General features: G+C 40.4%; 1 protein-coding gene across 1 annotated transcript; it reads left to right on the forward strand.

Annotated features, from left to right (window-relative positions):
- Positions 1 to 6,033: 6,033 nt before the first annotated feature.
- Positions 6,034 to 14,574, forward strand: LOC132881432 (tripartite motif-containing protein 16-like). The gene is made up of 6 exons (XM_060913887.1): positions 6,034 to 6,676; positions 11,625 to 11,720; positions 11,867 to 12,100; positions 12,204 to 12,363; positions 12,907 to 12,966; positions 13,065 to 14,574. Exons 1-6 carry the CDS (start codon positions 6,086 to 6,088, stop codon positions 13,598 to 13,600), a joined length of 1,677 nt encoding a protein of 558 aa, XP_060769870.1. The 5' UTR covers positions 6,034 to 6,085; the 3' UTR covers positions 13,601 to 14,574.
- The last annotated feature ends 6,219 nt before the right edge of the window (positions 14,575 to 20,793 follow it).

Here is a 20,793-nt window from a genome sequence, read left to right on the forward strand (position 1 = left end):
AAAGTTTGGGGTCACTTTGAAATTTCCTTATTTTTGAAAGAAAAGCACTGTTCTTTTCAATGAAGATCACTTTAAACTAATCAGAAATCCACTCTATACATTGCTAATGTGGTAAATGACTATTCTAGCTGCAAATGTCTGGTTTTTGGTGCAATATCTCCATAGGTGTATAGAGGCCCATTTCCAGCAACTCTCACTCCAGTGTTCTAATGGTACAATGTGTTTGCTCATTGCCTCAGAAGGCTAATGGATGATTAGAAAACCCTTGTACAATCATGTTAGCACAGCTGAAAACAGTTGAGCTCTTTAGAGAAGCTATAAAACTGACCTTCCTTTGAGCAGATTGAGTTTCTGGAGCATCACATTTGTGGGGTCGATTAGATGCTCAAAATGGCCAGAAAAATGTCTCGACTATATTTTCTATTCATTTTACAACTTATGGTGGTAAATAAAAGTGTGACTTTTCATGGAAAACACAAAATTGTCTGGGTGACCCCAAACTTTTGAACGGTAGTGTGTATACATGTTATTTCACCTCCCTCACTGCCATCACCAGGAACTACCTGCAGGCCAGGACAATGATAACATTTTAACATAGCCTATGGAAATCCAAAGTTTACACATTATCATCACGCACAGAAATTGCAAAACTGCAAAACTAGTTTTAAAACCGCTAAGTTCCAACTGTTAAACATAGCGAGAGGCTGGGCTACGTGTGTGTGTGTAAAGTGTAAACCAGTGCATCCTGACTTTCTAACTATGCCTGTGTGTTGCGTGAGCGGCAGTCAGTCAACAACTCTTCGCAAAGTTTCCTTATGAAACAATATGCTCGCTGAAATTATGGCAGGGAACGCCAGATTAAACATTAAAACTGCCTTCTGAGCACTGTATCTACAGGCTACCACCGAAAGAAGGAGGCTACCAGAAAGGCTTCTCTACTCCGTACGATTTTACTTTCACGACGACATTACTTTGAACAGACTATCAAAAAATTGCAAGGTGATATGATAAAGTAAGGCACAGTTTACTTACAGCCGTTTTTTTTTTTTTTTGAAAAAACGATGCAATCGTTTTCTGCCTTTTGGCACCCTTCATCATGCCGTGTTGGGGTCCTGAACTAGGAGGAGCTGTCCCCGATATGCCTGTCAAACTTGTTGTGGGTAACCATAGCAACCAAGCTCAAGCTCGCAACCTGTGCAGTCTGCGCAGTTGCAATTACGTCTGTACTGCTGTGCACCTCAATAAACCAAATGGTAATTAGTCTTTTGATTTTTCCGTGAGGTTTGCCTTATGCAAAGAAAGACAGCATAGAAGTTTTTTCCTCCCTATAAGTGGGGGGGACCGAACAAGGTGAATTTAAATCTGGGTGGGACGAATCCCCCCCGTCCCCCCCTCTATCTGCGCCCGTGCTTAACACACACTATGTCTTTCTCATACTCACTATAAGATACAACTCATGCACTCCCAACACACACCCTCTCTTACACACACACACACCACTCATGCACTCTGAACACACACTCACCCACACACCACCCATGCACTACATTTCTATATTCACATTTAACACACACAACACTCATGCACTCTGAACATATATTCTCCCTCTCACACACACAACTTATGCACTTCATTTCTGTATTTACATGTAACATATCTTCACACACACACACGCACACACACACACACACACGCACACATTTTGTAACTCAACACATTTAGTTTGTACAGTACTTATAATGGACAATATCACAACATGTTGTAAGTGTTTACATATGTTGTATGTATGAGTTAAGTATACAAGAATTTTCCTTTTCCTGAGCAAAGCACTCTTTATTCAAGCCTGACTAATATCCTTCCTACTTCCCAGGTGCCTGGGACAGGTGATCTTTTAGTTTTTACTTCTGCATTTTAGTAGTGATCGTTAAAATCCTGATGCTTAACTAGAGTAAACAAGTTGGATGGTTTCTTTGTTTTGCAGATGCTTTATGTTCCATGAATAAATTAATACATTAATTTCTGACCTCTTGGCTCACATGGGTTTTGTTCATGAGTTAGGCACCAGATATGCCACCAGATACATCAGAATACAGGAAATCAAATCTAGCTACCGTAATTCCTCAATTTATAGCCGGGCCCCTAATAGCAGCCGGCCTCGTTTTGTAACCGGGTCTTATGAAAAATAACAAATATAGACACTGGCCCCGTTTAGTAGCCGGCCCCTTTTAGTAGCCGGTGCGTTTTACGACAGACGTGAACGGGCGTACGGCAAACACAGAACTGCAAACATGGCGCCGAAACGCAAGTTCACTGTGGCATTTAAACTGGAAGTACTGAAATATGCTGAAGAAAATTCAGGAGAACAGACAGCTAGGCATTTTAACATCGATGCCAGGCAGGTGAGGGCATGGAAAAAGCAGAAGGAAGCACTCACCAATGCAGTGAGACTAATTTCTCCGAAGAGAGCCAGACTACAAGGCGGGGGGAGGCGACCTGTCAGTGAGGAGATGGAGGCTACTCTGAGGTGCTGGGTACACGAACGAAGACGGGTTTTAAAGCTCATCTGAAGCAGTCGTATGACGCATGGTTGGCAGAGGAGGGAAATAAAACTTTTACCAAGGGAGGGAATATGAGGGCAGCAGACAAACGGACCATCGTGAGCTGGGTCCGAGCAGCGTGGGCGTCGCTGGATGCAGACCTCATCAAGCGGTCGTTCAAGGTGAGTGTAGTGTGTGTGCAGTGTGTGCCCTTCATTGATAATCATCTGCGGAAGCATACCGTTAATTATGAATGCAACCTAGTTTAAAAACGTGTTTCTTGTGTTCTCTTATAAGGTGTGTGGCATCACTGTGGCTGCAGATGGGACTGAGGATGATATGGTCCACTGTTTGAAGGCAGGGCAATCGTGTGCAGCTGGGAAAGACGTGCTACAGCAGGCCAGAGTGACTGAGGCAGTGGTGGCTATGGAGGAGGAGGAAGATGAGGGAGAGACTTTTGAGAATGAAAACTTGATAGAGGAGGATGGGAGTGATGATGAGGTGGAGAGAAATGAAAACGTTGAAGAGTAGCATCACATTGAGGCCTGATTTTTGTGAAGAGTTCGTTTGCTGGTTCATTAAGGCATTGATACAGGCATTGTCTCTGTGTGTGTGTGTGGCCTGTCTGTCTCTCATGGTATTTTCTTCTTTGTCTTTGAATCTTCGTGTTCAGAGGATGGGATTGAGTTGGTTTCTCTTGTCAATGTTTAGCAAATACGTTTTTTTTTTTATATTAATTATATTGCAATGTGTTCTGTTGTAATGCAATAACTATTGAATGTAAAATGGGCGAATACTGGTGGATTCTGTTGTAAACCACAAAAAATGAACACTTTAAAGACATGTATGAATTAAAAACAAATGAAATTGTATGAATTGAATAAGTATGAATTAATAAATGTATAAAAACTGAGTTTCGTTTTTTTTTTTTTCAAATGACAGTATCGCTGGGATTTTAAAAAGAAAATTAGAAGCCTCCTTCAAATAGTAGCCTGCCCCTATTAATAGCCTGGTCCAAACTAATTTTTTGTTAATAGTAGCCCCGGCTACTATTTGAGGAATTACGGTAATTCAAAATTTCCCAGGGGAGGACCCCTGGACCCCCCCCCTTTTATTTAGTCACAGCATGGCCTCCCCCTGGATATCCTTGGCCCCCCTTTGGCCACCCCATGTAAAAAATCCTGGCTACGCCACTGTCAGCATCAGTCCCAGGTTTTGGCACCAGTGTGACACATCAGGGGGTTGAGAGACTAACGTGATGGAGCCAAGTTGCCTACGTACTTTTACTGCTTTATTCACTTCACTATCAGCGTTCGCTTGTCAGCTATTTTATCGCTTCCCAGTCTCACTCTGAGACACACACAGACACACAGGTACACACAAACAGCTCAGTGCAGGATCTTAAATGCATTCTCTCCCCTCTCGGATCTTTCTCCCCTCTCCTCTTTTAAGGTATGTATACTATTTTCATTTTACTTAATGTGAAAGCATCCACATCACAATATTTGTGATTTATTTTATTTATTAGTCTTAATGAGTCATAAATTTATGAAAACAGAACAATTGTTAAATGGATGTACCGACGGATTTACTTTTAGTATGGAGGTCCTTAGATTATTAATAGATTCCTTGGAAAATGTATGCAAGTTTTGCACAGACCAGTGTACAAGCTTACACATACAGTCGTGAAAAAAATAAGTCCATCAAATGGAAATTGGAAACTTTTCTCAACATATTTAAACAAGCAAACATTTCACTCTTTTGATACAGTGCCTCCAGATAAAGGTGATGTACTTGAACAAAACAGCAGGAAAAGTAAGCTCTTTCAATCATTTATTGAATAGAATTATCGATAGATTTATTCAATAACATATAAATAGATGTAATATTCTTCTGTGGAGAAAGTAAGTACACCCTTTACTTCAAAATCTAGTAGTGCCCCCTTTAACAGAAATAACTTTTTGAAGGTGTTTCGCCAAATCATCCAACAGTCTCTGATATCAGATTGCTGAAATGTTTGACCTCTGTTCCATGCAAAATTCCTTCAGTTGCAAGACATTTCAGGGTTTTCTTGCATGTTCTGCCCTTTTCAAATCTCCCCACAAGATTTCAATGGGGTGCAAATCTGGGCTTTGGCTCGGCCATTCCATAACCCTCCATTTTTTCTTTTTCAGCAGTTCCTTGGTTGATTTGCTCGTGTGCTTAGGATCCTTACCTTGTTGAAAGGTCTACCTCTGGTTCAACTTCAACTTTTGGACAGATGGCCTCACATTATCTTCAAGCACTTTTTGATGGGATTCAGAATTTATAGTTAAATCCATTAATGCACACTTCCCAGTCCCTGAGGCAGTGAAGAAACACCAAACCATGCCATGATGCTTCACAATGGTATGAGGTTTGCTGCTGAAAAGCTCTTTGGTCTGTGTCACATGTGCACTCTTACTATGGCCAAACATCTCTACTATTGATTCGTCTGTCCAGAGCATGTGAGAGCAAAAGGCCTTGTCTTTTCCTTGATGTTCGTTGGCAAACTGTAGTCTTCTTTTAATGTTCCTTTTGGACAGCAAAGGCTTTTTCCTGGCATGCCTCCCATGCAGGTCAAATTTGTCCAATCTCTTTCTGATTGTAGATGTGTGCACTTTCACACCAACAGGTGTAAGAGTTACCTTGAGATCCAGTTTTTAAATTTTGGGATTCCTCGAGACTTTGTTGAGCATCAAATGGTCTGCTCTTGGGCTGAATTTGCTGAGGCAGCTAGTCCTGGACAAATTGGCAGTTGATTGAAATTGACACCACTTGTAGATGATTTTCCTTACAGTGGAATTATTAATTTCTCATCGAGATATTTTTCAATCCCTTGCCAGATTCATTGGTACCCGCAACACTTTTCTGAGGTCCTTCGGGAACTTTTTAGATTTTGGCATGATGAAACCACACACTTCAAAAATAAAGAGAATACCAGACCCTAGATGGCAGGTTTAAATAAGACAGGTTCCACCTGCACGTCCAGCTGCAGGAGGTTCTAATCAACGGCACTTAATCTGGAACACCTGGTTCTAATTTTATGGACTTGAAAGTATGATAAATCTAAGGGTGTACATACTTTTTTCTAGGGTGTCCTAATTTTTTTATTTATATATTTTTTATTTAAATTATGAAAATGCGGATAAAATGTCGATTTTATGTGTTGTTTATTGGAGTATATCATGTTTATCTACAAGCATTGTATCAAAGAGGGTGAAATATTTGCTTGTTTAATGTGTTGAGAAAAGTCAACAATTTCACAATTTCCATGGGATGTACTTATTTTTTTTAAAATGGCTGTACAGAATGTTATATTGTGCAGTTTGGAGGTTTATATTTTGCCTCAGAAAAAACTGTGTCCAAGAAATGGTTAACAGAGGGACGTTCATGAACTCTGTCTTTGCGCTCCTCCTCCCCTCTCTCTCTCTCATACACACACAACCAGGAAATGATTTCGCATTTCAGAGGAAAAGAAACTTAGAGACTCTCTCTCTCTTTGTCTCGCAGTGCGTGATTTCAGGAAAATGGCCGAGGCCAGTATTTCAGTAGATCAGGACCAGTTCCTCTGTTCAGTTTGTCTGGATCTACTGAAGGATCCAGTGACGATCCCCTGTGGTCACAGTTTCTGTAAGGTGTGCATTAATGACTGCTGGGATCAGGATGAGAAGAGCGGAGTTTATTGCTGTCCTCAGTGCAGAGACACTTTCACTCTAAGGCCTGTTCTACGCAGAAACAACATGCTGGCTGAAGTGGTGGAGAAACTGAAGAAGACTGAAGTCCAAGCTGCTTCTCCTGCTCACTGTTACGCTGGACCTGGAGATGTGGAGTGTGATTTCTGCACCGGGAGAAAACACAAAGCCGTCAAGTCCTGTCTGATGTGTCTGGCCGCCTTTTGTGAAACTCATCTGAAACCTCACTATGAAGTTCCAGCTTTGAAAAAGCACAAGTTAGTCGAAGCTTCTGGAAATCTACAAGAGATGATCTGCTCTCAGCATGATAAAGTGCTGGAGATCTACTGTCATACTGACCAAAGCTTCATCTGTTATCTCTGTACGATGCATGAACACAGAGGTCATGACACAGTCGCAGCTGTAGCAGAAAGAACTGAAAAACAGGTGAGAATGTTTTAGAAACACTTTCAGAACGAATTCATCCTAATTTTACTCGTGTCTACAATCAGATGTTTTAATCTGGTTACAAATTAATCGAAGGTTTAAAAATGTTACGATTGTTTGTTCATCAGAAAGATTTGTCAATGAACTAAAAGATTTTTAAAGTGTAATATGAATGAATGAATGAATGAATGAATGAATGAATTTATTTATTTCGAACATGTATAAAAATGTATGTAACTATTTGTACATACAAAAGAAAGAAAATGAAAAAAGTGACAAAAAAAGAATAAATAAAATAATATAAAGAGCTAATACATTACAATACACCGCACATTGTTCGAAAAAGGAGTGGGAAGAAGTACAATACTTTTTTTAATTTCCCACCCCTTTTTAACTACCCCGAAATCCAAACTACATTAATACACCTATAAAAATATATACCATATATACACTTCATGAATATCTATATAAATATATAATTACAAAAATAAATATAACACCATTAAAGGTAGACTGACTTTCAGATTTTTCGAATTTAGGCCATAAATAGAATTTTCCCTGACACCCAATTATGTTTTTTTAGTGGACAAAAAGCTACTGAACTCGAATCACAGACTTCAAATTTTATTACTTTTTCCCTAAAAGAACAATTCATGAATTTAGAGCCCTGTGGCCCTAAATTCTCTGCCATTTTTTTCTTGCCTCACCGTGAGCTAAACCAAGATACTACGTCACGCATGACGTGGTGGGGTTTCGCCGTTCGCAACACATTGTGGGATACAAATTTGCAACCTGAGATAACAATAGAACATGTGACTGCGCGCTTGAAACATGGAAGACCGACTACAGTAACAGGAAGTGAGAAGAAAAGACTCTGTATTTGGAAGGAAAGGAAACGCCGGACCAAACTAATTGCGTTTAACACCTTTTGATTTCATTACAGCATTCAGTCTTTTTGGGGTTCACACCTGCCATCAATTAAAAGGACTCTGATTAACCCCAAATAAAGTTCAGACATTTACTCAGTTGCATCCTGCAGTAAAAGCCAGGATTCACAGACAGCTTACAAAGCATCAAAGGGATCTCATTGTTGAAAGGTATCAGTCAGGAGAAGGGGACAAAAACATTTCCACACCATTAGATATACCATGGAGCACAGTGAAGACAGTCATCAAGAAGTGGAGAAAATATGGGACAACAGTCAGTGCGTTTACATGCACATCCAAATCGAGCTGCTGTCGGTAATCGAGCTAAGGGTCCCAGCAGGGGTGCCAGAGAAATCCAATCCTACATGCACACAAGGAAATCGAGCTATTGTGTGAGGTACATTGTGCACCCGAGCCACAGGTGGCGCTACACGCCCCATCGTGTTGGTACACTTCCGGTTGTCATCATGAAGAAGAGCTATTCAAGAGTATAAACAAAGTTATCAGTTCCATTTTCACAAGAAGAGTGTTTGTATGTACGAACAGAAGTGTTCCTAATAAAATGGCCACTAAGTTGAAGTTGATCTGTAATGGTGAACATATTAACTGTTAGCCTGCTAACATGCTAATAACTTACCAACTAATTGGAAATGGGTGCGTACATGCCCAGACACAAGTGTTCCTAATAAAGTGGCGGCTAAGGTGAAGTGTCATGCCGACCGAGGCTGTTGTGTTTCCCGCTTGTGGTCTCGTCACTCGTCACTTCCGGAAGGGGCAGTGCTGAAGTAAGTAGCTCGACAGGGTTTACATGCACTAAGTAGCTCGGCTACAATCGCATAATCTAGGTCGCGTAGCTCGATTATGAAAAATCCAGTTCGGTTCGATTTCAGCCGAGCTAAGGTGTTTCCATGGCATTTAGAACTTCGATTTCAGTCGAGCTACGGCAGAAATTCGATTTTCTCTATGTGCATGTAAACGCACTGAGTGACAATACCGAGAGCTGGACGTCCCTCCAAAATTGATGAAAAGACAAGATGAAAACTGGTCAGGGAGGCTGCCAAGAGGCCTACAGCAACACTGAAGGAGCTGCAGGAATTTCTGGCAAGTACTGGCTGTGTACTACATGTGACAACAATCTCCTCATCTCATCTCATTATCTCTAGCCGCTTTATCCTGTTCTACAGGGTCGCAGGCAAGCTGGAGCCTATCCCAGCTGACTACGGGCGAAAGGCGGGGTACACCCTGGACAAGTCGCCAGGTCATCACAGGGCTGACACATAGACACAGACAACCATTCACACTCACATTCACACCTACGCTCAATTTAGAGTCACCAGTTAACCTAACCTGCATGTCTTTGGACTGTGGGGGAAACCGGAGCACCCGGAGGAAACCCACGCGGACACGGGGAGAACATGCAAACTCCGCACAGAAAGGCCCTCGCCGGCCACGGGGCTCGAACCCGGACCTTCTTGCTGTGAGGCGACAGCGCTAACCACTACACCACCGTGCCGCCACAACAATCTCCTGTATTCTCCATATGTCTGGACTGTGAGGTAGGGTCAAAGAATAACATCCAGGCCCGGCTAAATTTTGCAAAAAAATATACATCAACTCTCTCAAAAGCATGTGGGAAAATGTGTTATGGTTTGATGAAACCAAGGTTGAACTTTTTGGCCACAATTCCAAAAGGTATGTTTGGCGCAAAAACAACACTGCGCATCACCAAAAGAACACCATACCCACGGTGAAGCATGGTGGTGGCAGCATCATGTTTTGGGGTTGTTTTTCTTCAGCTGGAACAGGGGCTTTAGTCAAGGTGGAGGGAATTATGAACAGTTCAAAATATCAGTCAATTTTGGCCCAAAACCTTCAGGTGTCTGCTAAAAAGCTGAAGATGAATTTCATCTTTCAGCATGGCAATGACCCCAAAAAAGTTTTGGAACGGCCAGAGCCCAGACCTAAATCCAATTGAAAATCTGTGGGGTGACCTGAAGAGGGCTGTGCCCAAGAGACGCCCTCGCAATCTGCCAGATTTGGAGCGCTTTTGCAAGGAAGAGTGGACAAATATTGCCAAGTCTAGATGTGGCAGGCTGATAGACTCCGACCCAAAAAGGCTAAATGCTGTAATTAAATCAAAAGGTGCTTCAAGAAAGTATTAGTTTAAGGGTGTGCACACTTATGCAACCAACTTATTGTATGTGATTTATTTTATGTTTTTTCCCCCCAAACAGATTTTTGTTTTTCTATTGAATTGTCCAGGTTATAGGTCACATTAAAGGGGGGAAAAGTTTTGAAATGATTTATCGTGGTCTCATTTTTTTTAGATCAGAAAAACCTATCATTTTAACAGGATGTGTGGACTTTTTATATCTCTATCCTATCACTCCTTCAATCAAACTTTAGGGATTTTTTTTCTCTCCTCGGGACCATGTCTGAAACGGGTGGCTTATACAGGAAATTCACGAGGTTATACTAAAGTCGAGTTTAGGAAAGTCTATTAGTGGCATTACAAAGATAGTGGAGGGTTCGTATTCCCGAAACTATTACTTCTGATCACTATGTTTGGCAAAAACATTAGCAAACACAAAAATCAAAAAGATGAACATAATGGTTTCATGATATAGTGGACACTGAAACAGGCAGGCGGGATCAATGTTATGTTCATTTTTATTTTTTAAACTGTCTCTTAACACAAAACACGCTTTTCAGCAGTTTCAAAATAAATTGTGTGCCACAGTACCGATGTGATTTCAGCCAGGGGAAGAGATCCTCACTGCACACACACACACACACACACACAGCACAGGCCTCACTCTCCATGCACAAACCAGTGCTTGACCACGCCCCCACTGCCACAGTGAAAAACAACCGTATACAGTCTTGCTCAGTGAAATACAGTGCACAGTATGATAGTGAATCGAGAGGTTGTTCTCCAGAAGTTGTGCAATATAGGTGTATCGTCTAATTACACACATTTTCACTCAGCGAACTTCACCATCGCAATGATAAAAAAAGGACCTTCTACGAAAACTATCGAATGCACAGGAATAATATTTACATTGTGAAATCAATACATAATTTTCGTTATGTCTAACGAATATTGGCTAGAATACGCTCAATGAAAAACGAGCTTCAACAAGATGAGTGACCAGGCTCAAGTTCACCTCAAAAAGATACATATTTGGGCTAATTGCAGCCCGTTATTCACTAATTATAATATTTACGACAGGGAGAAACAGATGAACCAGCATTTGATGTGTAGGATCCATTGGCTCCGTCATATTTTCTGTCACAACTTGAGCACTGAACTTGCAACGTGAATGTTATGATTAGCTCCTCGTCTCACAGGAAAATGACGTAACTGGGTCAGTGCCCGGTCAATGAAAACCTGCGCATAGGCACAGCGGACAACTTCTATCTGCTTGACTGCGCAAAGCGCGTGCTTTCATGCACATTATTTGCTTTAATCCCCTCAAATTAAATAACTTCCCAGCCACAGAATGGCCTGGTATTGTTTTGAAATATTACAGAAATAAACATGAATCACAATGACCAAATTTCAGAGGGAACTAAATTTCACTGATTTTATGAAATCAAAAGTCTGTCTTGCTTTAAGAGAATGTTTAATGTATTGTTGCTCAGAGGGCAAATCTTGGGTGTGGCACCATCATCCAGACTTTTACAGCTTAAGCATGTGCACACAAGTCACAACTATTAAACACACACACAGTACACACTCGCTTTACAGAACAGCTCGAGACACTGCTGTGTAAAATGTGATAAACTCATTAACAGTTAAACCTCCTGAATGATGCAGCAAAAAACATTCACCTTCCAGTCAGGAGATGATGAGTTTAAATCCCATCGATGCTCTACGCCAGCATAACTGGGCCAGATCTCTCCTCTGTCAATTAGAACAACATTAGCCGTGTGGGTGTGAGCTCATGTATATAGAAGGAGCAGATGCAGGAGGAAGTGGAGGAAAAATAACAAACCTCTAAACAGCTAAATGTTCACAGAGTGAGTTAAAGGAGGAGCAGATGAAATCCCAGCAGAGAATCCAGGAGAAGCAGAAGAAGGTGCAGGAGCTGAAACAGGCTGTGAACACTATAAAGGTGAGCAGTGAGCAGAGACAGAGCTGCTCCTAGAAACACACACAACATGGACAACGAGTCATTTACAGTCCCAGTAAGAGAGGGAATGATAGATGAGCTTTAAATCTTGTGTGTGTGTGTGTGTGTGTGTGTGTGTGTCCTAACAGCTCAGTGCACAGACAGCAGTGGAGGACAGTGAGAGGATCTTTACTGAGCTGATCAGCTCCATGGAGAAAAAGCGCTGGGAGGTGACGGAGCTGATCAGAGATCAGGAGAAGGCTGAACTGAGTCGAGCTGAACGACTCCTGGAGCAACTGGAGCAGGAGATTGCTGATCTTCAGAGGAGAGTCACTGAGCTGGAGCAGCTTTCACACACACACGATCACATCCATTTCCTCCAGGTAACACACACACACACACACACACACACACCTGTCTGTATAATCCCATAAATATTTCTCCACCTTTCTCCTTCTCCATGATGTTTTTTCTTTCTCTCTGTAGAGTTTCCAGTCTGTCTGTGTCTCTTCTGGACGTGAGGACTCACCCAGCATCACTGTCAATCAACATCTCTCATTTGATGGAGTGAGGAAATCTCTCTCTGATCTGAAAAAGAGACTCGAGGAATTCTGCCAGGAGGAATTCATCAAAATCCCTGAACATGGTGAGAGAAATCGTCCTGCTGGGAAATCTTTACTTTCTCTGCAGCACAGTAAAGAGAGACATCAGATTTCCCCAAAACACACAGAAATGATTTCAGATGATGACGTGAACTTCCTGTTATTGCTGCTCTCGACTGGAAAGATGATTTTATACACTTACACTTTTTATTCAGGTCTTAATAGTGTCAAAGCTTCTGTTTTGTTTTCGGTGATTGTACTATTAATAAAGTATAGAGGACACACACACATTTATTCACACATTCCTCCAAAGAGAGAGAGAGAGAGAGAGAGAGTTCATAAGTCATATGAATAACATTTATTCTGTAGTCATTAGTTCCAAAGCAGCTCTCTGCTCGTGCTCATGTTATTAATAAAGTTTATTTCTCCATCGTTCAAAAATCACATTTAAATCCCACACCTAGAGAATGTGTTTTCTAAAATAAAACGCTGATTAAACATCAGACACAAATTGTATCACTTTAAACTGTTTCCGTCTTTTACAGAACCTGATTTTTCATCTCCATTGTGTTTCTGTGTCTCCACAGCTGCAGCAGTTCAGATGATTTTACCCTCAGAACCAAAGAGCAGAGAAGATTTTCTGCACTGTACGTGTAAAACACACACACACACACACACACACACAGTGTCTCACTGTCCACATAAATCTATGCTGTGATTAATATCTAACATGTTCACATTTTAGATTTCTGTGATCTGACTCTGGATCCCAACACAGTAAATTATCACCTCATTCTGTCTGAGAAGAACAGAGTGGTGACATCCAGTAAGAGAAAGCAGCCGTACTCTGATCAACCAGAGAGATTTGACTCCTACTGGCAGGTGTTGTGTAAGGAGAGAGTGTGTGGACGCTGTTACTGGGAGGTGGAGTGGAGCAGTGAGGGATATGTGTTCATATCAGTCTCATATAAAGACATCAGAAGGAAAGGATGGGGTAATGAGTGTGGGTTTGGACGCAACAGTCAGTCCTGGAGTCTGCGGTGTTCTTCTTCTTCTTCTCTCTCTTTCTGGCACAACAGCATTCAGACTGCTCTCAGAGTTCCATCCCCCTCCAGAATAGGAGTGTATGTGGATCACAGTGCAGGAACTCTGTCCTTCTACAGCGTCTCTGACACGATGAAGCTCCTCCACAGAGTCCACACCACATTCACTCAGCCTCTATACGCTGGGTTCGATTTACCTTATTCTGGATCAGCTGTGAGATTGTGTGCTCCAAAATAAAATATTAAATGATTTGACGTTTTTAAAATTAAGATGAACAGCTTTACTTTTATAGAGAGAGTTTAAGTCCAATAAAGATGGAACATGAGGAAAGTCTTTTACAGACCCTCCAGGATTTCACGATGTTGCGATTTGCAACTTCAACGCAAATTCAACCAATCCCCGCGAATTAAGGGCGGGGCTGCAATTATATCCAATCACCGCAACTTTCCCACAAATTTGACCAATCGTTGGCGTTGTGTTGAGGTGACGTCGACAAACTACCTTCCGCCTTACTTCTGTGTTTCCGTTCAAGAGAAGCAGCATGTGCGCAGTGTTGCCAGATTGGGCGGTTTTAAGTGCATTTTGGCGGGTTTTGAACATATTTTGGGCTGGAAAACGTCAGCAACGCTGAAAGTGTTATGTTTACAGTGAAGGACTGTGTGCACTTTACATGATTTTTTTTTACTTAATACAAGAAATTAATGGATGCCAACATTTTTGCCTAAATGGTATTTTATTTTCCATTGTTTAGGCAGCTTCAGCATCATACTGTGAGATTCTGTTCAAATTGTTTCTTTCTTCTATGAAGCCTGAGCCATTTATTTTATTAGTTTATAATCATTGTTTAATTTAGTCTTCAGGAGAGACTGCCTGCACACAGTCAGGGGCGCCGCCAGAAATTTTGGGCCCCATGAAAGATTAGAATTTTGGGCCCCCCAACTTTGCCCACCCTCGTCACAATTGCACTATTGTCATTATTTGACTTTTGATAGCCCATGGACCTTGAGTTTGTGACTTTGTTATTACATTTTATGTATTAACCTACCAGGGACTAGATGAAAACTGGTCAGTGACTAATTCTGGTGCATTTACAATCACAAATGAAAATTCAAGATTTTGCCCCATGCCTTCTTGTGCTAGGACAATTGGTAGTGAAATGTGTGATGTGGCTGCTAATAAATCATAGAAAAAGTTTTCTACCCAGTGTCAAACACTTGACTGGTGTCCGTTATTAGCAACACTTTAATCTAGCAAACTGTATATGGCGCTCGCTCATTAAAAACTTCAATCCTAAAGCATTTATGGGTTGTATTGCTGCTTACCTCTTTCTCCAAAGGGGGGTTCAGTGGTTTGGTAGGGCGGAGGTCCCCCTGAGGCTGAATCTGTGCATATTTAGGGCACCCCATTAGTTATGAAACTGGTTATTAGCACTAGTTATTAGCACCAGCATAACGTAATATTTCATCTTGTTTATCACACAAGTCAGTTCAGTTATTAAAATGGAAAAAATGTCACTGTACAAACTGTAAAAGTGTTCTCTTGATAGGCTAATCCAACCACGTTCATACTGTTCATTTACCATTTGCTAATATTTTGAACACACATGTGAGCGATTAGCTACCTTTCTTTGGGAAAAACTGGGTGACCAGTTGCCTGCCTCTCCGGTCCCTCTCAGCTTTCAGCTGCCTTTCTTTACGTTTTTGACAGCCACTCTTCATATTTAGCGATCATAGACTGTACGCACTCCACTGCTGGCTGGCTGGCTGCTGCACCGCGACACAGCAGCAAGTAGCGTTGCACTGATCAGCACACAGATTTAACGCATCGCGCTTCTACCAGAACTGGACCGTACCATTTCGCAAAAGGGGGAGGGTTAAATGACAATATGTTGAAGAACTCAAGAAATAGACAACCTTGTTCAATTAGCTCATTTTACCAGATGGAATATTGCATTGTTGTTATTTCAAAAGTCTTACTAAAATCATTAAAAGCATATTATCAGCCCCTAAAAGGGCCCCATGGCAGTGCTGGGCCCCTAGAATTGTTCTAACCTTCCCCCCCGGCGGCGCCCATGCACACAGTACTAGTATTAATAGTTTTTTTTTTTCTTACATGAAAGCTGAGGCATTTATATTATATTATAAGGTAACTTCATGTTGTGCTGTGAGGTTCTATACACTTTAACTTTTGAACCAACAGGAGCATTTGGATAAGTAAAGCCTATTTTTCTGCATTTTGGTAGTCCTGGTAATCTTTTATATTGGTAAAGTTGTTTATAGGCCATTTCTCAGTGTCTTTATTTTTTTAATCAATAGTTTTTCAGCAATAACTTTAATATTTAACATATCACTCAATTTTAATCACAAAAAGAGAAAATCGCAACAATTTCTCGCAACTTTCACTTCCTCCCGCAATGTAATCGCAACAAAAACCTAAAAAACACCGCAACTTTCATCGCAATTTTTTGGAAAACCCCCCGCAACATCAGACATTTTAGCCCGCAACAATCACAAAAAAGGCCCGCGGAATCCTGAGGGACTGCTTTTAGATTTTCTAATATTTATTTATAATATGAGATCTTCATTTCTCTGTCTTTTAGGAGTTTTAATATTATAATTGTGACCATTATATAAAAATAATTATCAGAACTTTAAAAAAAAAAAATCTGCATTATCATAACTGCTATAATTGCTGGCACGTTATTTTTTAAATATTCAAATGAAATTTTCCAGCTTTCCAGTTTTATTAATATTAGATTAATGATCATTGTATCACTTCGACAAACTTATCATATTGTAATCTCAGAGGAAATTAAAATGAATCGCAGTAATGTGTTGTTCTTCTGTCTGTATCTCATTATATCATGGGCGTAACCACCATAGGCACTGGGGGGGACATGTCCCCCCCCAATATTGGGAAAGTACCAATCTGTCCCCCCCAATATTTGGCGTATTAAATCAATATGAGACAAATAATATGCCATCCTGAACCATGGCTATATAATGAATCCTTCACTTGTTATGTCCGATTTACTTTCAATTTAGGAAGCACAGAGAAACAAACAAACAAACAAAAAAACTTTGTGACCACCCCCTATCACTGGCGTAAAGTATACCCCCGCAGCCCCCGCCAGGCGGGGGGGCCCGTCGCCCGATGTGATTCAATGCACGAAAAAGTCTGATGAAACATGAAAATAATAAACACAACAATGAAGCGTACCAGAGAAAAAAGTGGTGCTCAAAAGCGGCAAATCAAAAAGAAAAAAGAAGAATTTACATCCACACTGCCCAAAATTTCATCCGTTTTTGGGAGAGTTAGGCCTTATCCTCCAGTTCATGATGCGCTAACAGGTAGGGCCATGGGGGGGGACACTAGTGCAGTTAAAACGAGGCTAATGAGTGAAAAAGTACCTGATTTAAAATGGGATTTGAATAAAAGTTACTTTTTATTATCTTTCTTCTCAATAATTCAATGTTTCTTTTTCTTGAATATTGTTCTCCATGACCACCAGCCATCATCCAACACATTGATCCAAGATAGGTTGGTTATGTAAAATAGTTTTTTAAAAAAAACTGCACACAAGGTAGCGTAACTTTCTTTAATTTCCGCCAGATTGTTTTATTATTGTGCTGCATTTCATTTTTACTCAGTAGGCCTTTTCAGGCCTGGTTCCATTGTAATTGAATAAGATACCTAGTTCAAAATTTACTTGAGTAAAATTAAAATTACTCATTTTTATATTACTCATAAAACTTCTCATAACAGTAACGTGAGTAAATGTTAGTTGCTTGCACCCCTGTGTTTGACAGATTTATTCTTTATGCAAACTTTTACTTAAACTTATGATGTATTTTATTTAACCATACTCTGGCTTTTAAAACAGTTTCATTTTTATTTTCCTAAACCTTATTGAACCTCATGTAATTATCATTATTAATGTTACTGTTATCGTTACTGCTTACTGAGCTGTATGAACTGTGAGCTTTGTCACGTCATACACCATTTTTATTGTTGGATTTATTTGTAATAAATGGATAGCCTACTCTGCTGGTGTACTGAATATGAATGAATTAACAAAACATCTAGGCCTATGGGTTAGGCAGTCCTATACGTGTTTAAATGGGCCTGGGCTGTCAGGGGCTGAGCCCTGGCACTTTTTTCACACTTTTCAGCAATCAAAAGAGAGATATACAGAGAGAGAGGGAGAGAGAGAGGAGGCCGTGGCAGGGTGGCCTTGGGGGGGGGCACACTTTTAGTAGCTGCAGGGGGGCCCCAAGTACTTGCGTTACGCCAGTGCCCCCTATGATTGTGCACTTGGGTCAGCCCATGACGCCGTAGTGCGGCTTAGTTGGTTTGAAAATCCACTCAGTCGGACTGTCAGGTAGGCTGCTGGTGAACACATTCAAATGGCGGTAGCCGCAAAGAAAAGGAAGGACCAACGGGCTGACATTCGCCTTTTTTTCCAGACGAGTCACAGACATGATGAGTCTGTCACAGAGAGTCACAGGCATGATGGAGGAAGGGAACAGACAGAGACCTGCTCTGAAGATGAACTGGTAAAGAGCATTGTATTACGAGTCCTTAAAACAACTTTATTTTTAACCTCATCATAGGCTGCATGTCATCAGTAGGCTAGTAATAAGAGCATACTATCCTTTAATTAAATGTAAATAAATTAAATAAAATGATCATTTTGGTCAGTCATAATTATCATTTTGGTCAGTCATAATTATCATTTTGGTCAGTCCCTCTATTAGAGGGATTTCACTGACGTCACCCGAAACCGGAAGTAAACAGACCCTGCGCCATTTTGGAAGACCAACAAACTCGTGATAACGGCAGCGGTATGTGAACCCACAAGAATAAAGTGGAGTGGCAAACGACTTAAACAAACAAATCTGAGCTGTTTTATTTATGATTTATTGGCCCAACAGTAGACTTGAAAAAAACTGTGGATATAATGGATAAGTCTGTGCATGATCTGCGGACACTTTGAGGTAAGCAAACGCAAGAAATTCAGATTTAAAACATGCTAAATTGGCCCCAAGTTGATCTGTATGAGGAGCAAGCCTCCCAGACTTCTACAATTTAATAATAATAATAATAATAATAATAATAATAATAATAATAATAATAATTTAGGATGGTTTGGGGCTTGCTCTCCCTCCTATTATATAAATAAAGCATAGTTGTTGTGTAGGCATATATCATAAATACATATGTATAATTTGGATAAATTAACCTAAATTATGGATACCTTAATAGGAACAAAAAGTATTAATTTTTCAACTGAAAAGATATATTATTAAAAGATAAATATCAACAAGATTACCTTGGCCATAACTATGTGTAGGTTATTCTTAACAACAGCTGTAATATCACGAACCAAGCCACTAACAACATAATTGTAAGCCTGTAGCCCTTTGTAGGCTTTCAAGTCATCAGCAGTGTAGGCACTGGGTGTAAACAACAAATAGTTTACAATGTCTGGGTAGCAAACAGATGGCAGAATTGGTGTCCGGTCCTCCTTATGTTTCCATTCTCCATTGCCCCGAGTCTTATCATATGGGTCAAACCCATCAATCACAGCCAGTTTCTCCACATACCGTGCCCTTTCTGCAGCTGGTAATGTACTCACATAACCAGAATTATCATCCATCGTGTCACTTCACTCTCGCTCGTACTTTGTTTGATATTGTGAGTATGTATGTATGTACTTGAGGTCTTCCAATATGGCGCCCTAACAAAATCTCGCGGTACGGTGACATCACACGGTAGCCCTCTATTCTTGAACGCCTCCATATTTTTGGGCCATTTATTTAGATAAAGTCAATATATTTTCTCCAAAGTTCTATGTTGTTTTGACCTATTAACCAGGGTAATGCTCCTTTCTATTGCTTTGGTAGCCTTTTTTTTTGTAGCAATTTGGCATTTCTGCATTTGTTTGAAATGTGTGTGTGTGTGTGTGTGTGTGTGTGTGTGTGTGTGTGTGTGTGTGTGTGTGTGTGTGTGTGTGTGTGTGTGTGTGTGACTAGCTCTGGTGTGACAGATTTTCATGCAATGTTTTACATGTTTTTTGTATGTTGTATTGCGTTACATGTTTTGCAGTTGCACATTCTGTTGTTTTGTGTTTTGCCTGATACACAATAAAAAAAACAAGATATAAATGTTAACATGTTCATTGGTAATTGTATTCATGAAAACAAAGTTCTAGATAAGCACATCTTTATCAATAGGCCCATATGAAAATTGCGCGAAATGCACTTAAAAATATTTTGGGAAGGGCTCAAATTTGGACCCCCCCAATATTTATACCATGGTTACGCCCTTGCATTATATTATCTGTCTACTGACTGTCTCAATTATAGCAATACATCAAGTGTATAATATTATTAAATTATTAACATTTCCTCAAATATTTTTCTCAGTGAATGTTGTTTTTTTTCTTCCTATAAATCACCAGGTGACTCTAAATTGACCGTAGGTGTGAATGTGAGTGTGAATGGTTGTCTGTGTCTATGTGTCAGCCCTGTGATGACCTGCCGACTTGTCCAGGGTGTACCCCGCTTTTCGCCCGTAGTCAGCTGGGATAGGCTCCAGCTTGCCTGCGACCCTGTAGAAGAGGATAAAGCGGCTAGAGATAATGAGATGAGATGAGATAAATCACCAGGGTTGATAATGTACGTAGCTAACAAGCTAAGAATTCAGGGAAAGTTAGCGTAACAGCTAACAGATTAGCATCGTGAAAGGATTTTCTGTTTTGTTAAGTTCACTAATTATTAATCTTTCACATGAATCATTAAGTCTGTCCTTGTCCTGTATATTCAGTCACAATTTCCTGTAAACATCTTTTGATGAAATCTGTAAATCTGTTGTTGGAGGACTGGAATATATTTAAATGTGTTAAATCCATATGTAATGTCTATTTTAGTGTAATTGTTTGTTTTTGTATGACTATTGGACTAAACTTTGCCTTCATGAACACTATTTCCTTGTACTTGTAGTTAAATAAAAGCAGTAAATAGGATGCTAATATGACACTGTCATGGATGTTTAGATGAAGTCTGTGTGGCGAGCGACCCCACCGCAGAACATTACTGCTCTGGAAACTAACAGAAAACACAACCATATCAACCGAGATAAAGAAGCTGGTCCCCAATATCGTATTGGATATATGACTGCTAAAAGCATGACAGGATCGCTCCTGAGTCCAAAACTATCCTGCTGCATTGGAGCATGGAACATACGAACAATGTACGAAACAGGAAAAGCTGCACTGGTGGAAAGAGAGATGTCAAGATATAACATGGACATTCTTGGAATCAGCGAATGCAGATGGACAGGCAGTGGTACAGTAACAATATCCCTGGGTACAACCATCTTATCCTCATTAAGGGAGGATAACGTACACCACGATGGAGTGGCACTAA

This window comes from Neoarius graeffei, chromosome 2 (genome assembly GCF_027579695.1).
Source record: "Neoarius graeffei isolate fNeoGra1 chromosome 2, fNeoGra1.pri, whole genome shotgun sequence".
Taxonomy (NCBI): Eukaryota; Metazoa; Chordata; class Actinopteri; order Siluriformes; family Ariidae; genus Neoarius; species Neoarius graeffei.